The sequence below is a fragment of the Nematocida displodere genome (genome assembly GCF_001642395.1).
Source record: "Nematocida displodere strain JUm2807 chromosome Unknown 4, whole genome shotgun sequence".
Lineage (NCBI taxonomy): Eukaryota > Fungi > Microsporidia > Nematocida > Nematocida displodere.
The window spans coordinates 145,318-168,216 of record NW_027138157.1 but is presented as its reverse complement, the minus strand read 5'-3'; the positions used below and the strand labels follow the sequence as shown (position 1 = coordinate 168,216).

Genomic DNA, 22,899 nt, shown 5'->3' with positions numbered 1-22,899 from the left:
TTTATTCTAATTTGCCAGTCCGGGGCGCCTGTCCTGTTCTGAATGCTGGGGCTTAGTCTTTAGTGCCTTGAGCTACTTTTTCATGGGGCCCCAGCCAAGCCCTGATTTATCCTGAAACTTGAGGTATCTTTTGGAGGTAAGTTTTTTACAGGCGGCTGTTGGCGTGAAGTCAATGACGGCGCTTCTGGCTGTGCCGTAGCTCATCGCCCGGTCAAACACAAGATAAACTCTTTGCTCGTTTGTTTGTGGGCCTAAAGTGCCTTTTGTGTCCGGGTTAGCCCCTGGGTCTTTGATTTCTGCCAGGTATTGGGCCTTTTTCTCTGCAAAAGCCCCGTAGATGGCGGGCTGGTGGACTCGGAAGTATTCAAGCACCCCAAGGTACATCAGCTCAAGGGGCGCAGCTGTTTTTATGGCATTTGGCTTGCAATGCGTGAGTGAGGTGGTGTAGCCGTTGTGCTCCAGGAAAGAAACAATGCTAAGAAGTGGCGGAATCGGCAGGGTGAACATCTTGGCAAGGTAGGGAATGGCGTAGTAGAAGAGCGTCTCTTCCTCCTCAAGGGCCAGCGCAAGCATGCCGTGGATTCTTCTGTCTATCTGCGCCTCCGTGAATGCTGACTCTTTCTCTCCCTTTGTTTTTTCTTGGATGTGCTCCGGGGAGATTCTTTCAATTACATTCGTTACAAATTCTCGCGAATGTAACGGTTTGTTCCAGAATGGCCCATAAAGAGACATTTTGCGGTCGCAAACCCTGCACACTCCACTAGGCCCTCGGGCGTGTTTAAAGTATCCGTCCTCTTTCCTAAACTGGGGAAGCTCTGCCTGGTTTAGACAGCAGCAGAGGTAAAACATGGTGTTGTTCAAGCAAACCTCGCGTGACTGGCTCTTACCACTGCGGACAATCACAAAAACTCTTATAAAAAAGTCCATTGAGAGGCTAACCACCGGCTCTATCTCCCTCCCGTACTTGGAGGCAATTCTTGAGAGGTAAGAAAGAATGATCCGAACGGCCACCTCGTGCGAGTAGCTGCAGTTGGTAGACACCGACCCATAGTACTTATACGACGACTCGGGCGGCTTATCACAGAGAACCTTGGTATCTGTTGATGTAACACAGAGCATGCCTCCGCTTGCTAGGGACTCTACCGCCGAATCAACAAAGGGTGCACATGTTCCAAACGGGTCGATATCAATTACGTCAAACACTCCCTTGTTTTGGAGCATCAGCACCCGACAGTCTTCGTTTCTTACCTCAACTGTGCACGTCTCGTTTTCCACCACCCCATCTAGCTCTGCACCAATACCGTTATTTTTGCAGTTGCTAACAATGTCTAAGCACGAGCTTTTGGATATGTCGTTAAAAACGATGTGGTTCTTTCCACTCAGCTCCTTGCAGTAGCGTATGCCCCGAAGCCCACTGGCTGACATGCATTCAAGCACCTTGGCGCTTTCTTTACCCGTTTGTCTGATGTACTCGTTGAGGATCCTAATAGTCATGGTTCGGTTGAACTTTTGAACGGGATTATAGAACGCTCCAGAGCCCGTGGGAATTCTCACGCCCCCTTCTTCAACGAACTCTCCATCCAAGGTCTTTCCTCTACTTGTGGCTCCTTTTATGTCCAAATCCTTTCCTCTTGACAAAGCATTTTCCATTTTTTCTGTGCCCTCAGCCATAGCTTAAAAAAATAGTTACCCCATTTACGAAGGTCCGCAACCAGAAGCCCCGAACACCGAAACACCGAAAAACCCGAAACACCGAAAACCCGAAAACCCGAAAAACAAGCCCAAAGTCTTTATTTATGCTCTATTCTTTATCTGGAGAAGTGGCTACGTCCCGATCTGTTTCTTCGTCTGGGTCAGCGCTGTCTTCCTCCACGGGATAGCTTACCATGGTAACGCTTTCATCGGTAAAGTACTCAAAGGGAAGGTTTTTTGTGCTTTCTCTGAGAGAGATGCCTGCGGGCATAACTCTGGCTACGCCTTTGTTGTCCCTCAGGGTCAGGGAAAGGTCCAGCGTATCCAAAGACTTTTGCAGGAACATGGCTGTTTCTTTGTACTCGCCCAGCCCCTCCATTTCTTCCTCGGTAATTGGGTACTCTGGCATCGTTCCCTGCGAAATCATCTTTTCAAGCACAAACCGGATCAGGCTTTCAATAATAGTGATGCTATCTTCTTTCTGGGTAAGCGAGACCCCCAACTCGCCAGCCTCTATCTGTATCTGCGTTCCTGCCGGTATAACAACATACCTCCGCAGGTCTTCTGCTTTTTTGAAGCTGCACCGTATCTCTACGCCTGCACTTGAGGCATCCACCTGGTCCATCTGCTGATCTCGGTATCCGCATGCTTTGCAGATAAAAGAGGTAATAATTGTATCGGGAAGAAAAAGATCGGGAACCAGAAGAAGCCTAAGCACCCCTGTCTCACTGCAGGAAATACACTGCTGCTCTATTTCAATTGGCTCGTTTGGTTTTAGGTCTACTTCATACTGCACGGGCTCCTCGGAGTACGTCATGAAAATTTTTCAATTATTCCAAAAAGCCCAAACGAGCCCTTCATTTATTTACTACCCTGTACAAGATGAAGACAAAGATTTCGGCAAAGAACATAGAAGACATAGCATTTGACATGCTTCAGCCATTCAGTGGAAAGACACTAACACTAATGGTCTCTGGAGGCTCCATTCTAAAGATACTCGAGTCCCCGTCCATCAGTGAGCTAGACAAGCGAGAGTGGTCCGTCTACTTTGCTGACGAAAGAATAGTTCCGCCCACAGACAAAGATAGCAACTTTAAAGACGCCCAGACCTTTCTTGCAGGTGTTGGAAAGTCCTTTCCCGTTGACACCTCACTAGACCACCAAGCTATGCTTGATGACTACCGAGAAAAGCTTCAGAACGCTAAGTTTGACCTGGCCTTCCTGGGCATTGGGGAGGACGGGCACATTGCCTCTATCTTCCCCGAGTCCTCGGTGATAGGCTCCTCCGATATTGTTGCCATTATCTCCGACTCTCCAAAGCCTCCACTGGAAAGGCTTACCATTACACCGCTTATGCTAACCATGGTAAAAAGACTGGTCTTTTTTGTACCACGGCTTCCTAATGGGATGATCAAGTCCGTGGATGAGCCACACTTCTCCATTCTCTCACAGCTTAACACTGACATTCTGATTGTAACGGTAGACCCTCTTTCGTGAGGGTTCTGTTGGTTTGGGCCGGTGGTGGGGCTAGGACTTGTGCTCGGGCTTGTGGTGTTCTAGGGAGTGCGGTTTGTTCGAGGTTCTTAGCTCCGTGCCTCCCGACTCAATAAATGACTTGTTCATCTCTCTTTTGGCCTCATCGGTGGCTGTGGCATAAACATCCATGAACATGTTTAGAATGGGGTCGGGAGAGTGTGCAGTTTCTTCGGGCGCTTCTATTTCCCTTGCTCGCTCAAAGTGCCTGTTTTGGGCTTTGGTAAGGTCTCTCCACCTTCCCCTGGCTGTTTTTTTCAAAAAGACCTCTAGCTTGTGCTGGTGCCTCTTTATGGTCTCAAGCATAAAGGGGTGATCGATCTGGATCTCTGTGGTTTCACCCGAAAGAACAATGCGCAGGGTGTGGGCGGTGGCTGCAACCTCAGGGGACAGGCTTTTGTCTGCGTAGATAACAAACACAGCGTGCTCGTTTGTTTCGTACCACGTGTGCTGCATAAATTAATTTTGCCCCAGCAAATTTATGTCTTCAGACCTAATAGTCATTACAAGAAAGGGCGAGCGTGTGGCTTACAGCCCAGAGGTGCTGGCAGAGTTTTTAGGCGGTCTTAGCGTTGGACTGGATACAACGTTTGTTAACGTGGTAGAGCTGGTAAGGAAGATTTCTTCAGGTATATGCTCAGAGATGAAAACGACTGAAATAGCGGTGCTAGCAGCTGAGACGGCAGCTGATATGACCACTAACCATCCGCACTACTCCATGCTTGCTGGAAGAATAAGCATTTCACTGATTCACCGAAACACACCCGAAACCTTTTCCGAGGCGATGGAGATTCTTAGCAGCCACACTCAGGACCTGATGCCCGAGAAAGTAACGATAGTGAAAAAAGAGGTTAACGATATCGTTCAGAAACACAAGGAAAGACTCAATGCAGCGATTGTAACGGAGCGAGATGGAGACTTTTCCTATTTCGGGATAAAAACGCTTGAAAGGTCCTATCTCCTGCAGGCTAACAAGGTGCTTATTGAGCGGCCGCAGTACATGTGGATGCGGGTGGCCGTGGGAATACACATGGAGGATATTGATGCAGCGATTGAGACGTATCAGCTCATGTCAACCAAGCACTTCATCCATGCTACGCCAACTCTTTTTAACGCCGGGACAGTATCTCCACAGCTATCAAGCTGTTTTTTGCTATCTATGCAAAGCGACTCAATCGATGGGATCTACTCAACGCTTAAGCAGTGCGCGCTAATCTCCAAGCACGCTGGGGGCATTGGCGTCAGCATCCACAACATCCGAGCCAGCAACTCCTACATCAAGGGCACCTTTGGGCACTCGAACGGGCTTGTGCCGATGCTTCGGGTCTTTGATGCGACCTCAAGGTATGTGGACCAGGGGGGCAACAAGCGGCCAGGCTCCATTGTGGTCTACCTGGAGCCGTGGCACCCCGATGTCTTTGACTTCCTGGAGCTGAGGAAAAACACGGGCAAAGACGAGCTCAGAGCCCGGAGTTTGTTCCTGGCGCTGTGGATACCCGATTTGTTCATGCAGCGGGTGGAGGACGACTTGGAGTGGACGCTTTTCTGTCCGGACCAGGCCAAGGGCCTTCACGAGGTTTATGGGGACGAGTTTGTGGCTTTGTATGAGAGGTACGAGCGAGAGGGTCTGGGCCGGCGGAGTGTTTCGGCGCGGAAGCTTTGGAAGTTCATTCTGGAGGCTGAGATTGAGACGGGCGTGCCCTACATCCTCTACAAGGACAGCTGCAACCGGAAGAGCAACCAGAAGAACCTTGGGACTATCAAGGGAAGCAATCTTTGTGCAGAGATAGTTGAGTTTACCAGCCCAGAGGAGATAGCAGTTTGTAATCTGGCGTCCATGGCGCTACCAACCTTCATTTCCGAGGGGGACGCTTTGCAGTTTGACTTCCAAAAGTTGAAAGAAACCGTTAAGGTTGTTGTTAAAAACCTGAACAAAATCATTGATGTTAACAAGTACCCCCTTGAGGAGTCGCGGCACTCTAATCTAAGGCACCGGCCGATCGGCCTTGGAGTTCAGGGCCTGGCGGATGTCTACATCAGGATGCAGATGCCCTTTGAGAGCGAAGAAGCCGGCAGGCTTAACGTTGAGATCTTTGAAACCATCTACTTTGGGGCCGTTGAAGCCTCTGTTGAGCTGGCAGCCATCCACGGGCCGTACGAGACCTACCAGGGCAGTCCAGCCAGCAAGGGCATCCTGCAGTACGACCTCTGGAACGTTTCTCCAAGTGCGCGGTGGAACTGGGCGGAGCTCAAGGAGAAAATGGCCAGGCACGGGCTGAGGAACAGTCTTCTGGTTGCGCTGATGCCTACGGCCTCCACCTCCCAGATCCTCGGGTTCAACGAGTGCTTTGAAGGGTTCACGAGCAACATCTACACCCGAAGAACGCTTTCCGGGGAGTTCCAGGTTGTTAATCCATACCTTGTCAATGATCTGGCTTCTTTGGGGCTCTGGGGCCCTGAGATGAAGAACTTGGTGATTGACCACGAAGGATCTGTCCAAAACATCCCAAGCATACCCGACCACCTCAAACAGCTCTACAAAACGGTCTGGGAGATCAAGCAAAAGGCCGTGATTGACCAGGCTGCCGCACGCGGAGCCTTTGTGGACCAGAGCCAGTCGATGAACATTCACCTCTCAGCGCCAACCTTTGCCCAGCTTACCAGCATGCACTTCTATGGGTGGAAGAAGGGGCTGAAAACGGGGGCGTACTACCTAAGAACCAAGCCTGCCCAAGCACCGATCAAGTTTACAGTGGATAAGAAACAAGCGGAGCAGAGCATGATGAATGCATCTTCTTCCCAGGTATGCACCCTGGATGGCGACTGTCTTAGCTGTGGAAGCTAGTCCAGGGACTAACACGCCCAAACTAGCTCAACCTTGTGCCGTCACCACACAACAGCACAACAGCTACAAACGCTTCTTTGAATAAAACGCTTGGTTTGGAGGTAAAGATGCATGTTTTTCAGTTCAGCGCGAGTTATATAGGCTCTGAACCTTATTTGATCAGTAAACCGTTACAGATAGTACCCCGAACGTACCAGGGCTTGGTTTGGGTTTCGGGCTCAGTGTTCGGGTTATCCTTCCCGTCATCTTTCCCGTTACTCTTTCCGACACTGTCATCCACCAGACCCAAACCATACCCAAACCATACCCAAACCATATCCTATACTATTTTTATTTGTGTTCGCTATGAAATTGCAGGCACTGGCTTGGTACCTGACTAGGCACCCGGGCACAGGCACCTAGATGCTGACCTTCTGCCCATCACCCTTCTCTTCTAAAACCGCGATTGCATCAAGATTCTTCTCATACGCTGCATTGACCATATCAACCATTTCACCTGAGATTTTAGTGAGGGAGTGGCCTGCTCCATTGTACTGGTTGCAGTTGGTGTTCATAAGTCTGACGTCATCTGCAAACTCAGCATACCTTTTGTACCCGCCTGCACGGGCCCTGGTTTTGATGGTGGTTAGGTCAATGGGCTTCTTAATGAAGGTTTGGTAGTTCGGGAACTTTTTGAGCGAAACGGGGCGGTGGAAGGCTATGGAGAAGGGAACGGCAAACAGCTCTTTCACTATCCCCAGAATGATTTCACAGAGCATGGCTGCTGGGCTCTTCTTTCTCTCTCTTTTCCGCTCAGCACTTTTTCCCTTGTAGTTCATGCATGACTTGTTGGTTTTCATGTGTCCTACCTGGCCACAGGAGCCGCAGCGGAGGGAGGTTCTTGTTTCTTCTCGGCGCTGTCTTTTTCTTGCTTTCAGGTACGCCTCAATGATTCTTGGGTCGGTGACTATTTCTGTTTCTTGGCACTTTCGGTCGTTTTGTATGGTCACTCTTGTAATAGACAAAACCTTACCAGGCTTTGTTTCAACAACGGTTTTTTTGGTGCTCCGCTGCTTTTCCTCCCTGGTGTCCAGGGCCTCGCGGTGCTTGGGCTCTTTGGTGCTTCTGAGCGAGGAGAGCTGCAGGTCCCAGATCCGCTTGATTTCGTCTTTGTACTGCTGGAGCTGCTCGGTGGTTGTTTTCTTTTCTCCCTCGTCCTCGGCCTCTTTCTCCCTCTTTCTTGCCTTGACAAAGCTGAAGCCTTCGCCTATACCGGTGGGGTCTCCCGCCCCTGTTAGCTCAAGGAGGCCCTTTCCAGCGGTCGCGTTGACAAAGTTTCGGGTGCAGTTCCAAACGGCTAGTTTTAGCGCCTCTTCTTCACCGGCGCCTTCTTCTTCTGCAGGCGTTAGGACCACTCCGGCATCTTTTAGCCGGCGCTCTTCTGCAAGCATGCTCTCGTACTGGCAGACCTGTTCGGGGGTGACTGCTCTTCGGAGGTCTTCTTCACTGAGAAGGGCTGCCGAGGGCTTAAGCACCCAAATGTTGTCTTTTCCTTTTTTCACACACTCGGAGTACTCCTTCAGCCACTTCCGCTTGCTTCCCTCGCTGAAGTGTGGGAACATGGCATCTAGCTGGTGGATGAGCATTTTCCTCTCTTTGTTGCCTTTCTCATAGAATATGCGGTAGGCAGCTACCTTCAGGCGGTTTTTGCAGAAAACGTTATGCCTCCTAGAGTGCGGGCTAAACACTTCGTCCATGACCAGGGTCTGTCCCGTGCATGCGAGGGTGTCGATGGGCCGGAGGTAGTACACGGGCTTCTCCCCCTTGGTGCGGATGGCCAGGAGGTCTTTGGAGGCGTGGAAAAAGATGGGGGCCTTGAACAGGTTGTTGACCAGCGCCGAGACGCTCTCTCCCGAGGCAACGTCCCCAATGAACACAAAGGGAGAGGGGTCCTTTGGCTCAAGGACCGTTACCCCGCCTGCCTCAGGCTCCGCAGACAAAACGTCTTTTGAGGTGCTTTTCCTGAAAAACGTCGTTATAATACTGGCCATTCCCGGGTTAGCCAGCAATGGGGGTATCTCCTCAGAATACTCAACCAAGACAAAGTCTGCAGTGTCTCGGAGGGTCAGCTCCTTCTTTTTCTTGAGAATTGCTGAGGGCTTGGCAGTATTTTCAACCAGTGGCTGAAAACGAATTTCTGAAAGCATTGGGATGTGCAAAGGCGGGCGGTGGAACGATCGGAGCTCCTCTTTGGAGAGGTAGGTCTTGTAGAGCTCTGAAGAAAGTTTGAGCGCGGGAATGGAGTGCTGCACCCCCTGAATGCCCAGAGCGCTTTTCAGGGCTTCGCTGGCTTCTGCATAGTTCTTGTCCCCTGAAATGTTGTACTTCCCGCTTAGCACCCGGACCCCAAAGTGCCGCTTCTTTTTGGTCTTTTTCTCTTTCAGTGCATCTTTATCTATGATATCAAAAAGTAGGTTTTTATCATTGGCGTCAATCACAAGATGCAAGTCTGTTCTGTTGGGCGCATATGTTTTGTCATCATAAACAATGCTTTCCTCCCACTTCAAGATGTCAAAGTCCTGGTCTAGAAGCAGCTTACTCTCAACATCGTCTTTTTTGGCCGCTTTTTCAATCGAGCGCTCCCACTGGACCATGTCAAAGGTGTACATAATGTTCGCCTCCTTTTCCTTCACCGGGTGCACCTCCATGGTGTACCTCCCCCCGTCCTGGGGCGGTGCAGCCTCGGCCTCCATCCCAGCCTTTCTAACTTTGAACTCTACCTCCTTTTTCCGCAAGTGACGCCTTAGAACGACGTTTTGGGTGGCGGTGTAGTCTTTGTCCTCGGGCCGCCTGTTTCCTGCATAGGTTGAAAAGCTTTCAAGGTCGTCTATTTCTCTGGCGGCTTCTTCTTTTCTAATTTTTCTGGGCCGAAACCTTCTTAGCTTGTACTCGTATGCAGTGTACGCCCCAAGCATGTGTTTCATAAAAATTTACTCTGAAACATCTAATTAGAAATGCTGCAAAAACTTTGTCGCCATGAAGTACAGAGAGAACGGACAGCACATTAGACGAATACTGAACGACCTGTCTGAAATGAGCTCAGATACAAGCGCGTGCTTTAGTGCTGGGCCTACTTCTGGGGAAAACCTTCTGGTTTGGAAGGCCACCATCTTTGGTCCCGAGGGAACGCCGTATGAGGGGGGGTCCTTTGAGTTTGACATTACCTTTCCACAAGACTACCCCTTCTCTCCGCCAAAGATAAGGGTCTGTACAAAGATCTTCCACTGCAACATAAAAGACAACAGCATCTGCTTGGACATCATTGGAAAGCAGTGGTCTTCGGCCCTAACTATTTCAAAAGTCCTTCTGTCAATTACGTCGCTACTAGCTGACCCAAACCCGCTCGATCCTCTGGATCCAGCTATTTCCAAGCTCTATCTTCAGGACGTATCTGAGTACATGCGCATTGCCAGGGAGTGGACCCAGAAGTATGCTATGTTGTAGAAGGAGGTTTTCGGGGTTTCGAGATTTCGGGGCTTCGAGATTTTCAGGTTAGTTCGGGTTATTTATGGCTTGGGAAAGAAAGTTCAGGAGTAGCTCTCGGTTCTTCTGGTTTTGCTTTTTTAGAGGAGATGGATGAACCACTCTTTTCCACCTCTTTCCCTCATCTGCGAGTGTATCGATGTCTAGAAGTATTGAGTGCATCATAACTAGCGATGAGGCAAGTGCTTCTGTTTTCGTTTTCATAATGAAAGCTTCTCTTATCTCTTTGTGTATGTCTTTCTCGGTGGTTGCAGGGGAGACCCTTGAGAAGGTAAGTATCTCTTCTACACAGGCTAGGATTTCCTCAAGCAGAGCAATCCCTTGTCTTCTAAAAGCGTCCATAAAAATAAAAGGATGAAACATGTTTCATATTCTAGTTTTAAGGAGGGAAAAAAGAAACAGAATGAGGCAAGAGTGGGTAGGGCGCTCATTGGAGAGTGCATATAGATACCCCGACGATTTAGTGCTCTATGGATGTGGGATGGTTGTTTATGTTGCCTTGTACCTGGTGGTGAAAAAGTGGGCAGGTAATGCTATCATTGCAAAATTTTCAAGGAATAAGTCCAGTGACATACCAATGAAAAAATTTTCAAGGGCTCTCTGGAAAACCTTTGCCTATAGCGTTCTTGTTGCCTGGGGAGTGTTCTCCACCTGGGGGGAGGGATGGGTGTGGTCTCCGATTGGCATCACCATGACCTGGGAAAACAACAAAACGCCGTGGCGCATCAACGCGTACTATGTCCTGGAAACAGTCTACTACACCGGAAGCTTTGTTACGATGTTCCTGGAAGAGAAACAGTCGGACTTTTACCTGATGATTTGGCACCACTTTGAAACGCTTGTTCTTATGGGCTTTAGCTACCACTATAACTTTTTAAGGTACGGTGCTTACCTGATGCTTCTTCACGACATTTCAGATCCGTGGATGGACTCTGCAAAGCTTGCAGTTTATATGGGGTACCAGGGCGTTGGGGACTGTCTTTTTGTTGTCTTTACTTTGATGTTTATCGTTCCGCGAATTGCTATCTACCCTTTCATGGTCCTCATTCCGGGGTACGGGTTCCTCTGGGAGTTCGGGAACAAGCTGCTGGTGCCCATTTGGGGGCTGCTGGTGGGGGTGTTTCTTCTGAACGCGTACTGGGCAGTGCTGATTTTGCGAATGCTAGCAGACTTCCTCACCAAAGGCCGCGTTGAGAGGGACATTCGGGACCTGCCCGAGGCAGAGAGACAAAAGGCCCAAAAAGGAAAAAGTAAAGAAATGAGCCGTAAAAAGAATAAGTAAAATTAATAAAGCATAAACAATGTCTCTTCTTAGAACACTTGGTTTGGCCACTATTGCCGGATCCATTACCGCGCACCACTTTCTTACCCGAACAGAGGAGAAGCACCTGAAAAGAAAGTACAACAAAGGAGTAAATCTTGGCTGGGTCCCTCCCACGCGAGAAACCACGCTGGCCCGGTGCACAAACAAGGTTTACGATATGGTCATTGTGGGCGGCGGCAGTGTTGGGGGCGGGTGTGCTCTGGATGCTGCGTCCCGGGGGTATTCCGTGCTTGTTCTTGAAAAAGAAGACTTTTCTTCAGGTACCAGCTCAAAATCCACCAAGCTCATCCACGGGGGCATCAGGTACCTTGAAAAAGCGATTAAAGAGCTGGACTACAAACAGCTCTCTCTGGTGGTGGAGGGGCTTCGCGAGAGAAAGTCTTTTCTCAGCACTGCGCCGTACCTTACCAACGAGGTGGGCATTCTTCTGCCAATCAAGTGCAGGTACCTGGTGCCGTACTTCTGGCTGGGCACCAAGGTGTACGACTGGCTTTCGGGTGGGTACGGCATACAAAAAAGCTTCTTCATTGGCAAGCAGGCCATTAAGAGCGTGTTCCCAGCCATCAACACCACCAAACTGGCAGGCGGTATGATTTACTTCGACGGACAAATGAACGACTCCAGGATGAACGCCATGCTTGTTGAAACCAGTGTCTACCACGGGGCTGATGCACTGAACTATGCTGAAGTCACAAACATAGTAAAAAATAACGGAAAAATCACTGGGGTGAGTTTTTCAGATAAAGAAACGGGAAAAACCTTTACTGTCCATAGCCGCGGGGTAGTTAACGCCACAGGGGCCTACTCGGACACTATCCGAACCATAGACACACCCGGCACCAAAAAGATCATTGCCCCAAGCATAGGCGCCCACCTAGTCATGGACAGCGGCTACACTGGAAAGTTTGGCCTACTCAACCCAAGCACCAAAAACGGCAGCGTCCTATTTGTGCTCCCGTGGAATGGGATTTCCATCGCTGGAAGCACCGACACCGCCACCTCGACCATTGACGGCCCTGTTGCCACCAAAAAAGACGTTCGCTACATTATTGAAGAAATGGCTGAGTTTATCGACCGGAGCATAAAGCCAAAGGCAGCAAACATTCTCAGTGCGTGGGCGGGGGTGCGCCCACTGGCAATGGACCCTGCCGCCTCCACGGGAAACTCCCAGGCCCTGGTTAGATCGCATCTGATAGAAACCTCTTCTTCAGGGTTGGTTACCATTGCAGGCGGCAAGTGGACAAGCTTCAGGGAAATGGCTGAAGAGGCAGTTACCCACAGCGCCAGGGTGTTTGGCCTTGCCGAGCGCATGTGTGTCACCAAGTGGATCAAGCTCATTGGCAGCCACGGATACAGCAAAACGCTTCCCATGGCTCTGTCGCGCAAGTTTGGCGTGCCGGGCGACGTTGCCAGTCACCTGGCATCAGCGTATGGTGACCGGGCCTGGAAGGTCTGCATGCATGCGGGGGGCAACCACCAACGCATCCACCCGGCCCACCCCTATCTTATGGCTGAGGTGTCCTACACCATTGAAAACGAGCACGTTCGAAAGGTTTCAGACTTTTTAGGGCGGAGAACCAGGTTTGCTTTCATGGACGTAAGAGGAGCCCATAGCTCCATTGGGCCCCTTGTCCAAGAGTTTGCAGCCCACATGAAATGGACCCCAATGAGGATGGAGGAAGAGAAGAAAGAGGCGCTGGCTTATGCAGACACTATGGGGTACTCTTTGCTGCGAAACATGGAAAAAGATGAGCAAAAATTTAACGGCTTTTCCAGGGAGCTTAAAAACCTCTGCAGCTCCCCGAACGAGTGCAATACCCAAAAAGCCACCAACCTGGTAAGCAAATACTTCGGGAGCAAGGGAAAACATGCTTTTGGCTCGTTTGCAAGGGGCAGGAACACGCTTCCGGCCAGTGAAATCCTTGGGTCTATTCTACCTGTAGCTTCTATTCTAAACTAGATATTTGCCGTACCCATTTGCCGTACCCGAAAGCCCGAAAGCCCGAAAATCCAGACGAGTGGTTGTCTTTATAGATACGCCCGTAGGGAAGTATCACCCCCTACACTCAGCAGTCTGGGGCTTTGCCAATAGCCAGACCACTTTTGTTGCCCGGGGCGTCTAGGCAGTTTTTGAGATGTATGATATCCAGTATAGCGGTGAGGTCTTTCAACTGAGCACTATTCTCCGAGAACCAGCATTCCTGGGGCGCTTTCACATTGTGGATCACGGCATCCATTGTGGCAGGTAGCATCTTGTAAACTCTATCCTGAAGACATTTCAGGCAATATAAATGATCTCTTATCTGACTGAAATCTAGGGAGCGAATGTATTGAAGCGGCTGTTCTATCCTTGCTGTGGAAGGAAGATTGGTATTCCAGGTGAAATAGGGGTGGTAGGTCTTAGCGTTAGCCATCCTGTATATTCTCCCAATCAGATTGAAGCATTGTGTTAGCTCTGTTTTCAGGTTATTAACTATTGTTGTGATCTCTGCCTTAGGCAGTAGCTGTAGCTCTTGGGTTTTCCTTAAGAAGCACTGAGAGTCTTCATCCTGGCTTTCAATGGGTATTGGGAGGCTCTTGGTTTGCTTCACAAGGGCTTGGTAGTCTGTGTAAAGGATATGCTGTTTGATACTAACCACCGTTTGAAAAAACATCCCTTTAATGGCTGCCTCGGCGTGCTTTGGCATTCTTCCAAGCAGCTCCCTATGATCGTTCAAAAACATAGCATAGTTACGTGGTTTTCTGACTTGCCCCACTGTCAACTCTATTCCTGCCACATCAATCATTGCAAATTGGTCAAGCAGCGCTTTAGTGACGCTTTTTTTAATGTTGGGTAGAATGCAGTCTTTGAAAATCAAGCATCTCTCATGTAACTCGGCCTCGTTCGGTATGACGCCGCCTTCTTCCATGTTTTCCACGCCGACTGTGACTATTGTGCTCTGTCCACACGCAAGGAGTTTTCTGCAGTACCCAGACAATAGGGTTCTGACCTCTTTGACGTAGGCCCGTGCAAGTAGAATGTGGCTGGTGTATCGGGTGCCTTTAAAGGTGGGTGCTGCTTTGTCGGAGATAAAAATCTGGATGAAGCCAGCCTGATATTCCTGGAACGTGTCTGCGTAGTAGTCAAGGGCCTCTCTAACCATAGCATGGTGCTGAGGATTTGTTTTTAGAAGAATGTCCCTGTGCGACTGGACCACAGTCGTTTTAAATTTCAACCAATCACCTGATGTAGATAAGACAACTGAAATAAGCAAAATGAACATTGTAATCACTGAACCCTGCATTTAAAAAAATTTAATGCATGCTCCCTATTTATAATTTGATTCAACTGCAAAACATCAGAAAATAGTGTTGCCGCGCCTCTATAGATAAGTGAATGCCTTCATTTCCTTGAAATGGTCCAAACAGTAAGCCACCCCGAAAAAGACTGACCAGGCCCCGAAAATCGAGTAGAGAATTATGCCGGCCCTAGAAACAGCCCATTTGAGAAAAGGGGCGTGCCTCCATCTGAGAATCTCTGCCATTTTTATCTGGTGGTGTGGCAACACTCCTTCGCCAATAGTTCGTATGCTAATGATTCGGGTTAGAATCTCAACTGGGTTTATCCTGCAGAACCCAAGATCTAGGGACATAGACGATATAATAAGCATTGCTCCCCCAAGAATAATGATGTCACGGCGCTCGTGGAGCTTTGCAACAATTCCTCCCCTCCTTATCCGCCACAGACCACGTATTGTTATGTATACACAGTGGAGGGGTAGGGCGACTAGCACTAGCAGAAAAAGTGGAAGGTCCCATAGATTGTATGTGTTTCGGCCCACCGCTTCAGCTAGGGTGTAGCGTTGTAGGTCTGCAACGATAAAAAGAATTCTGAATGGCGCCAGCATCCCAGCGTTCAGAATGTGGGCTAAAGAGAACATTTGAAACAGAAGAACTGTCCACACCAAGAGCCACCAGACGTGCAGGTAAAATGGAACTCTTTCGTATTGGATCACACTTCCAAAGCGCCGGGGACAGTTCGGATTGCTAAAGATAAGACCGCGAGCGGGGTGTGCAGAATAGTACTGGCGTCTTTGAGTGTCTGCTATCATATTTTTAAGAATGAAGTTTTCAAAAAAGCTATCACATAACCCGAACCAACCCGAACCAACCCGAACATTTTCCCAGAATAGTGTTGTACAACCCGAACACTAACCCTGCAACATTCCGTTCTTAAAGAGCTTTGGGCGTTAGTGTTCGGGTTGTTCGGGCTGGTTGCTATATTGTCTGGGATGGCCTGTTTCTAGTGAAACATATGGGAAAATTTTTAATAAACATTTCCAGATTGGGCCCAAGCCATTGTGCCTGCTGTGTTGGGTGTAACTGGCCCATGGAGGTACTAACCCGAGCACAATGGAGGATTGTAGAGTTTGTGCTCGGGTTAGCAGGTGTGGTGGTCTGTTATGGCAATGTCTCAGCTGTTTATGTTTTTCTTTGGCAGTGATCAACCTGTCACATCTCATCAACTTTGCTATGCTAGCAAGCAGAAAGGCCCAGCATGTGTTCGGGCTAGTTTGGGTCCCCAGACATCAGCAAAGATATCAGAAGCCATGGGGTCTATCTATATAAGAAGTTTTTGAATCAAATCTAAAAAGCATGAGAGGTGCTTCCATTGACAACAAGCTAACACCCTTCAGTAGCCTAGAAGAAGAACGGGAGTTTTCTTCCATACAGACGCCGCCAGTGGTTGAACCTAGCACGAAAAGTAGGTGTGCCCGGGTCCTAAGGAAAATGAGACGGTGGGCGATTTTGATTGTGTTTTTATTGTCTATTCTGGTTGGTGCAGGCATATTGTGTATTTTCCTACTTCCGACAAATACCACCCAAAACATGTCTAACCAAACCTTGACCATTGAACGTCCCGAAAAACTCTACACACCATTAAATGAGCAATGCATGGAATGGACCATCCTTGACACCTACAACAACCAGACCGGCGCTCTGCGTAGAAAAACCTATGGCCAAGCAACGAACGAACCAGATCCGGACACTCGAAAAAAGATTTTAGAGCTCCTAACCACAAACACCCACCACCATGGCCTTCAATACAGTTTGAGCTGTTTTACACACCTAATCTCTTTTAACAAATCAGAAGATCTGTCCACCATTCTACAACAATCCAAGCGTGTTTTGTATGACGCCTTCTCCTCCTACAAAGAAGGCGCTACCCTTGAACAATATCTAAAAGAAACCCCGGTGGATCCCCAGAATTATTATTCATTGTTGTTTGATGCATTGAAAAACTTCAGTCTTACACCTAAAGAAATAGCTTTGGTTTCTCAGACAGAACATACATACCACAAGAACTGCGGTGAAGAGATTTCCAGGCGCATTGTCAATCTTAAGCGTATTAGGGACAAATGGACCAAGTGGTTATCCAACCAGGGCAACCTACAAGATAAGTTAACTGCATACAATAGTTCTATTTTCTACGATACCCAAAATACAACATGGGAAGTTTGGGATTCTCTGTCTAGGAAGCTGCAAGAAGACCAAAACCAGTTAAACAAATACCACAAACATACTCTTGTTAAGTTTAACCGCGGCGGCAAACAATAAACATCTCTGTATTAAATCTAAAATGTTTTTTCCAGCCCAAACCCTTTCAGACACATAAACAGATACACTTTTGTGTTCGGGTTAGTGTTAGTAGTTGGGTGTTTAGAGTATTGCCTAAGAACAAGAACATGCAGTAGTCGTGTTTCTTAGGTTGGAGGAGTAGAAGCTCGGGTTGTTACTTTGGATGATAGTTTCAGCTGATGTGAGTGCGGCACAGCTGAAGCTTTTGCCGTATTTACCACTAGGTTGTTTATTGTTAGGTCAAGCGTATTTATAGCCACCACAAAACTATGATCTTAACGAGAAGGTCTCGATGCTCCCCATCTAACACCTCTTAGACGCTCCATCCTCTATCTGCTATGTGCTAGTCCCTATTGGTCCATATCCTTTTACTCCAGCCCAACCCTAACCCGAACATACAGCAATTCCAATAAAAACGAAAAGTCCAAGACCAAACCCGAAGACCAACCCCAAACCCAACCCAAGACAGCTGGCGCCAGTATTCTTTTGCCCTGTTTACTATCCGCTTCTTTATACTATAACGTTTCTTAAAATTTTCACCAACCCTTTCCCTATTAGGAAATATAGCAAGGTTTAGAAATAAAAATTTCCTTTTCTCTTTCTTTACATGTCCCAGGATAACACAGTATCTACGGTGGTTAATAGGTTGCGAACAGGAAATTTTGCAGGAGCAGAGCTAGTACACGGCATTTGGAAAGAATATAAAGGTGAGATTGTGCCCATAGTAAATGATGGGGTTAGTGAGGAGGCTAAAAAGTTCTATGGAGAGTTGGGAACCATGGGATTTATTCCACTCGTTAGGGATGCGTTGCTGTTTATTCCTGAGGTGATTCGGAATCTGGTCTACGTTGGGCATATGGAGCTTCTCTACGTCGTAGGCATATTCCACTTTCTTTTTATGTATCGGGCATATAGCAAACGCATTGCCAGGCATAGAATCTCAATACTTGGCCCACTCATAATGGACGCTGGAGTAATCATCCCGTTTGTTTTAGTTTTCATCATTGAGGGGGCAATGGATGCTGGGGTAAGAATGTCTGGGGAAGATTATGTCATGATGTCATGGGTTTATTTAATTCTGGCAATGGCTATTGCAGTCCTCCCCCGAATATTGATGAGTTCGTTGGTAAGTTTTTCTGAATTGGGTGACAAGGTTTTTTGGTGGGTTCGGGTTAGGGTGACCAAGAACGGCCTAATTAGCTATGGAATTGGGTTAATTACCACCATTGTGTTGGCTCTGGGATTTGCCATTGTTTTTTATTCAGGGAGCATGTCATATCAGTTTATGATCTCGGAGGGCACTAGTAAGGCTCCCTACTGGAATATGTACATGGCCAAGTGTTATTCGGGGCTGATCTCCTTGGGGATAGCCAGGTGCATATTTCTGTTTGCAGAGCGGGCGCTGGAGGTGGCAGAAATTTCAGGTAATGTGATTTTTGATGGCAACGCAGAAGTGGTGCATAAGCAGACACAAATTATGGTAATAACTAGCTATCTTTTTATAGTTATAGGCGCGGTATCTTTCCTTTCCACCTATTACACTGTTGGCGAAGCGTTTGGCGACACGCGTTTGGTGAAAGACATCGGGTACCTGTTTAGTGGGCTCTGCGCGTTGGTTAAAGACCCTATAAGACTTTTTAAGGCCGTGTTCGGGATTTTATATACTAGGATATTCGGTTGATCGGGATTCGAGCATATCACATGGGGGATTCGGGTCTTGGGGGGTCAGTGCAAGGGTTAGGACACGTCGTTTGCCATGGCGGTTTCACCAATCCAGCACCCTTCACATCCAGCCCCAAGCCTATGAGCCGATAGAACAAGAAAGTTAGATAAAACACAAAGCATAGAATATTTTAGGTTTGGAGCCTATCTCAGAGAAGACCCGAGCCAGGCTTGGGGCACCATGCGCCCAGACATGTTTGTTGCCACTATTAGCAGGTTTTTGCGAACACCGGCAAAGGTTATGGTGTGGTATTGAGGGCCAAAGCATTAAGCATCCACACTGAATATTATATCAATTTAAATTGGGGCTAGACATGATGTGCTGTTTTTGAATAGTGCCAATCAGTTGATTGATCTGCTATAGTTAAAGTATTTAAAGAGAGGCAGATAGAGGTAGAATGAGAATATTGGAGATATTTACAGAACTACTAGCAGTTATAGGCCTTAGTGGTCTAGTTACAGATAGAGGAATGGTTCCCAGAGCCGCCGCCAATAGTATAGATACAGTAACAGGCCGGCGATATCATTCCATAGCCAAGAGGTTCTTTGAAAAAAGCAACGACATAAGCAGCAGTCCTGGTTACGATGGAGGTAGTGAATCTAATGGTCCGGGCCCTACCTTTGTTATAAAAAATGTGTTTGAGACCCGAACACCAGAGGAGAACACTACCCCAAACCCAAACCAGGTCACTGTAGAAGAAAATGTTAGTGTGGAAGGAAATATTCGGGTTAGTGTTGGTACTGCCATGGAACCCGACGATAGCGTGGAGGAACATCGTGGCCTTGATACAGAAGAAAATGGTTGGTTTGGTACTGCCATGGAACCAGACGATAGCGTGGAGGAACATCGTGACCTTGATACAGAAGAAGATAGCGAGGGCGATAGTGTTGAGTGTAGCACCAATGATCGTGATTGCCAATATGTGTATGATGACGTTGAGGAGGAGTGTAGTGAAGGTAGTAACATGGACAAAGAAAACATGCCTGCAGCTACAATCTTCATCAAACCTTCTAAGCTGGTGCTGCAAGTCTTAGACTGCCCTAGCTTCGACTACAATGTCCCAGAAGCCTCTCAAACGGCTTTTGACAGCCAGATAAATGACACCTTCACTTTGCCAGGTAAGGTTTTACAGCATCAAATTTACCTGGTTGAACCTGCAGATGCTTCTTCATACATCAACCAGGCTCTTTTTCTAGCCCCCGAAACAAGCCCTTCGGTTTACATTGATCTGGAGAAACAGTGCGATTCTGAAAAGATATACAAGCCGCTTCTAGCAACCGAGTTTGATATCTGGGCTGCAGAGACCAAGCTAGCCAAAGAGAAGAAGGTGGTCGGCACATTCTTGAAAGATCTAAAGAGCATGGTAAAGGATCTTGACAGTAAGGTTAAGGAACAACAGCAGTGTTTTGACCTGAACCAAGACCCCGAACACCTCCCTGACATATGCGACAAAGAAGAGCTTTACCCCATACTAAGCGCGTACATTGGGATGGAGAAGATCATGTCAGCACACCGGTTGCTGGCAGTAGACCACGCCTCCCACGCATACAAGTTCTTTTCGAAGAAACTAGAGGGCTCTATCGAGGCCCTCCACGAAGAGCTTGGCAAGCATACGATGGACGAGCTGTTTGAGAGAGGCGTCAGCACTAAAGAAACCCTAAACAGCATCGCCCAGCTCATACACTATTCCAGGCACAACGCCCAGCAAATAGAAAACTCAGCAATGGACATTCTTGCCAAAACAAAGGTGTTTGCTTCGGTGCTGGTAGAAGATGGCCTAGAGGAGGCATATAACTTGTTGAGGCCGATTCGAGAGATTGCCAAGATAAAGGAAAATCTTGACATGATTGCCGACTCCCCATGCGATATCGAATACTTCTCAAATGTAAAGAAAGAGTTTCTCCAGAACGACATTCCCTGGATGTACCGCCTCTACTCAGATTTGGTGATTATGGCCGACAACATATTCCTGAACTACCTAGAGGATGCAGAGATCGTTGTGGATAAGGAAACGGCAAAGCTTGAGTCAACCCAGCTGAGAGAGCACGACATGGAGGTGCTTAAGCACCTCGTTTACCATGGGAAGAGTGAAATTCAGGTCCTGGAAGAGATGGAAAAAAGCCTAGGGCTAGTGAGCAAAAGCATCGACATTGAGAAAGACTATGTGAAGAGGCTTGTAAAAATGGACAAGTCAGAAGATATGGCAGCCTTATTTGAAGACCCAATGGAACATCTTCCTTTCTACCACAAAGTTCTGAACAGCTTGGAAAGAATAAGCGAAAACGCAAACAAGAATTTACGCTGCCCAGACGAGAAGCTGTTGGAGTGCATTGACAAAGAAGTGAGAGAAATTGTAAACATAGTCAAAGAGGACAACGCCCGCCTTAAAACCGTATTCACTGGCGACAACATAAACCCAGAAACCACATCTCTAGTACAAACAACCATGCTAATAAGAATGCTCCAGAACATCCCAGGCAACATCAACACCAAGCCTCTGAAGGAGTATACTGAGCACGTTGCGCCTATTGAAGAAAAGGAAGAAGCAATGAAGATTATGGCAAAAGAGCTTGAAGACTACAAAAAAGCACTTCAGGCCATGACCAAAGCCATACTACTTAAAGAGGAGAACACATCCAGGCAGTTTGACGTCTTTTTCAAACTGCATCCCATCTATGAAGAGATAGTTCGGAGCAGAAAACACACGCCAGACACAGACACAGATCAGGCCACAGAGGATAGCCAGCACATATATACCACGCCACAAGAACCAGGGCCAAGCCAATGCGAGTGCGAGTGTGAGAGCACAACCAGCATCAACCTTAACCCACACCACCCCCAAACCAACCCGGAAAACTAGCGGAAAAGAAAGACGTTGGGCGCCTGCCTAGCCCAAAACTATCTTGAACCTAGCCTGATTACCAAAGATTAATACATCTATGCATAGGCGGGGGGATTCTTGATAATCAATCAGGCAATTTTAATAAAAGACTAGTTATCAAACAGACAACAGACAGTGCTTTTTAGCAACCACCCCGCTCGGAAACCCAACCCAGCCAGAAACACACGCTTTTACCTTTAGGTAGCCTTGGCAACCAATCATCTACTCATAGATGCGATGCCCTGGCTTGGATCTATATAGATGGAGGCAGATAGAGAGGTAGGTTAGTTAATGTTTTCAAGATTTGTTCTAACATAAGAAATAGATACGTCGCGGCTGGTTTGAATGACCAAACACCACGGCATATGCAAAACCCCCAAGACTAAATCTCTTTTCGTATGTTTCGTATGCTATCCTTGGCCCCGCCCCTCTGTCAATTATACACTATGTATTCCCATAAACATGCATAGCGATTGGACTGAAGGCAAGCTTTTAGGTGGGTGGTCCGACAGCCCCAAAGTGTTTGTTTGGCTTTTAACAGGATCTCCCCTGGCCTTTGTTCTCCCCGGCCGGAAAGAGGTTCCGAGCCGAAGTGTCCTGTATGTCTGGGTATGGATGGCGGTGAAGACCCTGAACTAACCAAAGTATTTCGTCATTATTGACCACACGCAGCACATTATGCAACCTTTGTTTAGAAGAGCTGGTGGTGTGCAACCTCTGTTTAGAAGAGCTGATTGGAAAAGAGCAGACACCAGGAACGTTGCTGGCCTGCCCATCTGCAGAGATCCATAACTGCCCAACAATCAGATAGGAGATACCCCACACTCTGGAATGCCCGGGGTGGCCATTAGTCCGATTCCGTCTTCTTTGCCCAGACACTAAAGCCTGAGCTAACCTGAAAAACGCGCACAAATACTCTTCCCAATGTTATTTATTGTCGTGGGTGGTGGTTGCTCGGGTAGTAGCATTACTTATGCTAGCTTGCCCGGTGGTGGGGCAATGTGGTGTAAAAAACGGGATAGGCTGGTCAAATGGCTCCTAGCTATTGAAAACTACACAGTAAAGCACTATGCAAGTGTAGCTAGTTGTTGGTTATTAAAGACCAGGTAGCTAATTTGGATTAGCGGAGACCTTACTTAGAAGCAGTTGCAGCAGCTATTACTGGCTTGCGAACTAGGCAGCTAACGTACCTGAATAAGCCGACCTTGGTAAGGAAGGTTTGAACTGGAGCGAGCTGGACAAGGACTGCAACAACCAAAACAGCTCCGACGAGGGCCCAAAAGCCTTGAACACCGAGGCGAGCCCATGTCTTGGCCTTGTAAATTAGACTGGCTGTCTTGAATTTTTTTTGGAGAGACTCGTTAGTAGCTTTCTGTTCTGGAGTAGGTGACACAGTGCCGTCGCTAACACCAACAAATGTTGGTGCTGTTGGCTCTTCTGGTGCACCCAGGAGAGCTACTTTATGGGAAAAGAAGTAGAAGACTGCGGTGATAATACCCCAAATACCTAAAGCGGATACTGCTTGAACAATAGCGGCACTAAACATCATAAAAATTAAAAAAAAACTTATATTTATACCCCACAAAGAAAAAATATGCAAAAATATCCTAAAAAGGCAACTTTGACTTAATTTATATTTTTCTGGACCTTTCCTTCTATACCATTGAGTCACCTAACCCATATATAATAGGTACCCACCTCAACAGCATGAACTAGCACCAACCAACTTGGCCCGCCTACCACGCTCTTTTTGGGTAGCT

The 22,899-nt window shown here is 47.8% G+C and overlaps 16 protein-coding genes across 16 annotated transcripts; 8 read left to right on the top strand and 8 right to left on the bottom strand.

The window, feature by feature from the left end:
• Positions 1-72: 72 nt before the first annotated feature.
• Positions 73-1,671, bottom strand: NEDG_01369 (tRNA (guanine26-N2/guanine27-N2)-dimethyltransferase; the record flags this gene model as incomplete). The annotated part of the gene is made up of 1 exon (XM_067688787.1): positions 73-1,671. One exon carries the CDS (start codon positions 1,669-1,671, stop codon positions 73-75), a length of 1,599 nt encoding a protein of 532 aa, XP_067543975.1.
• A 130-nt stretch (positions 1,672-1,801) lies between these two features.
• NEDG_01368 (uncharacterized protein) lies at positions 1,802-2,509 on the bottom strand (the record flags this gene model as incomplete). Its single annotated transcript, XM_067688786.1, has 1 exon — positions 1,802-2,509. One exon carries the CDS (start codon positions 2,507-2,509, stop codon positions 1,802-1,804), a length of 708 nt encoding a protein of 235 aa, XP_067543974.1.
• A 65-nt stretch (positions 2,510-2,574) lies between these two features.
• Positions 2,575-3,189, top strand: NEDG_01367 (6-phosphogluconolactonase; the record flags this gene model as incomplete). Its single annotated transcript, XM_067688785.1, has 1 exon — positions 2,575-3,189. One exon carries the CDS (start codon positions 2,575-2,577, stop codon positions 3,187-3,189), a length of 615 nt encoding a protein of 204 aa, XP_067543973.1.
• Positions 3,190-3,219: 30 nt separating this feature from the next.
• NEDG_01366 (suppressor of G2 allele of SKP1) lies at positions 3,220-3,681 on the bottom strand (the record flags this gene model as incomplete). The annotated part of the gene is made up of 1 exon (XM_067688784.1): positions 3,220-3,681. One exon carries the CDS (start codon positions 3,679-3,681, stop codon positions 3,220-3,222), a length of 462 nt encoding a protein of 153 aa, XP_067543972.1.
• Positions 3,682-3,706: 25 nt separating this feature from the next.
• Positions 3,707-6,070, top strand: NEDG_01365 (ribonucleoside-diphosphate reductase subunit M1; the record flags this gene model as incomplete). The annotated part of the gene is made up of 1 exon (XM_067688783.1): positions 3,707-6,070. One exon carries the CDS (start codon positions 3,707-3,709, stop codon positions 6,068-6,070), a length of 2,364 nt encoding a protein of 787 aa, XP_067543971.1.
• A 398-nt stretch (positions 6,071-6,468) lies between these two features.
• Positions 6,469-9,024, bottom strand: NEDG_01364 (transcription initiation factor TFIID subunit 1; the record flags this gene model as incomplete). Its single annotated transcript, XM_067688782.1, has 1 exon — positions 6,469-9,024. One exon carries the CDS (start codon positions 9,022-9,024, stop codon positions 6,469-6,471), a length of 2,556 nt encoding a protein of 851 aa, XP_067543970.1.
• A 61-nt stretch (positions 9,025-9,085) lies between these two features.
• Positions 9,086-9,553, top strand: NEDG_01363 (ubiquitin-conjugating enzyme E2 D/E; the record flags this gene model as incomplete). Its single annotated transcript, XM_067688781.1, has 1 exon — positions 9,086-9,553. One exon carries the CDS (start codon positions 9,086-9,088, stop codon positions 9,551-9,553), a length of 468 nt encoding a protein of 155 aa, XP_067543969.1.
• Positions 9,554-9,601: 48 nt separating this feature from the next.
• Positions 9,602-9,934, bottom strand: NEDG_01362 (uncharacterized protein; the record flags this gene model as incomplete). The annotated part of the gene is made up of 1 exon (XM_067688780.1): positions 9,602-9,934. One exon carries the CDS (start codon positions 9,932-9,934, stop codon positions 9,602-9,604), a length of 333 nt encoding a protein of 110 aa, XP_067543968.1.
• A 61-nt stretch (positions 9,935-9,995) lies between these two features.
• Positions 9,996-10,874, top strand: NEDG_01361 (ceramide synthetase; the record flags this gene model as incomplete). Its single annotated transcript, XM_067688779.1, has 1 exon — positions 9,996-10,874. The coding sequence occupies one exon, from the start codon at positions 9,996-9,998 to the stop codon at positions 10,872-10,874; it is 879 nt and encodes a 292-aa protein (XP_067543967.1).
• A 19-nt stretch (positions 10,875-10,893) lies between these two features.
• On the top strand, positions 10,894-12,876 carry NEDG_01360 (glycerol-3-phosphate dehydrogenase; the record flags this gene model as incomplete). The annotated part of the gene is made up of 1 exon (XM_067688778.1): positions 10,894-12,876. The coding sequence occupies one exon, from the start codon at positions 10,894-10,896 to the stop codon at positions 12,874-12,876; it is 1,983 nt and encodes a 660-aa protein (XP_067543966.1).
• A 106-nt stretch (positions 12,877-12,982) lies between these two features.
• NEDG_01359 (uncharacterized protein) lies at positions 12,983-14,200 on the bottom strand (the record flags this gene model as incomplete). Its single annotated transcript, XM_067688777.1, has 1 exon — positions 12,983-14,200. The coding sequence occupies one exon, from the start codon at positions 14,198-14,200 to the stop codon at positions 12,983-12,985; it is 1,218 nt and encodes a 405-aa protein (XP_067543965.1).
• A 78-nt stretch (positions 14,201-14,278) lies between these two features.
• Positions 14,279-15,007, bottom strand: NEDG_01358 (uncharacterized protein; the record flags this gene model as incomplete). Its single annotated transcript, XM_067688776.1, has 1 exon — positions 14,279-15,007. One exon carries the CDS (start codon positions 15,005-15,007, stop codon positions 14,279-14,281), a length of 729 nt encoding a protein of 242 aa, XP_067543964.1.
• Positions 15,008-15,551: 544 nt separating this feature from the next.
• Positions 15,552-16,514, top strand: NEDG_01357 (uncharacterized protein; the record flags this gene model as incomplete). Its single annotated transcript, XM_067688775.1, has 1 exon — positions 15,552-16,514. The coding sequence occupies one exon, from the start codon at positions 15,552-15,554 to the stop codon at positions 16,512-16,514; it is 963 nt and encodes a 320-aa protein (XP_067543963.1).
• A 628-nt stretch (positions 16,515-17,142) lies between these two features.
• NEDG_01356 (uncharacterized protein) lies at positions 17,143-18,216 on the top strand (the record flags this gene model as incomplete). The annotated part of the gene is made up of 1 exon (XM_067688774.1): positions 17,143-18,216. The coding sequence occupies one exon, from the start codon at positions 17,143-17,145 to the stop codon at positions 18,214-18,216; it is 1,074 nt and encodes a 357-aa protein (XP_067543962.1).
• A 439-nt stretch (positions 18,217-18,655) lies between these two features.
• NEDG_01355 (uncharacterized protein) lies at positions 18,656-21,118 on the top strand (the record flags this gene model as incomplete). The annotated part of the gene is made up of 1 exon (XM_067688773.1): positions 18,656-21,118. The coding sequence occupies one exon, from the start codon at positions 18,656-18,658 to the stop codon at positions 21,116-21,118; it is 2,463 nt and encodes an 820-aa protein (XP_067543961.1).
• Positions 21,119-22,271: 1,153 nt separating this feature from the next.
• NEDG_01354 (uncharacterized protein) lies at positions 22,272-22,685 on the bottom strand (the record flags this gene model as incomplete). Its single annotated transcript, XM_067688772.1, has 1 exon — positions 22,272-22,685. One exon carries the CDS (start codon positions 22,683-22,685, stop codon positions 22,272-22,274), a length of 414 nt encoding a protein of 137 aa, XP_067543960.1.
• Between the last annotated feature and the right edge of the window lie 214 nt (positions 22,686-22,899).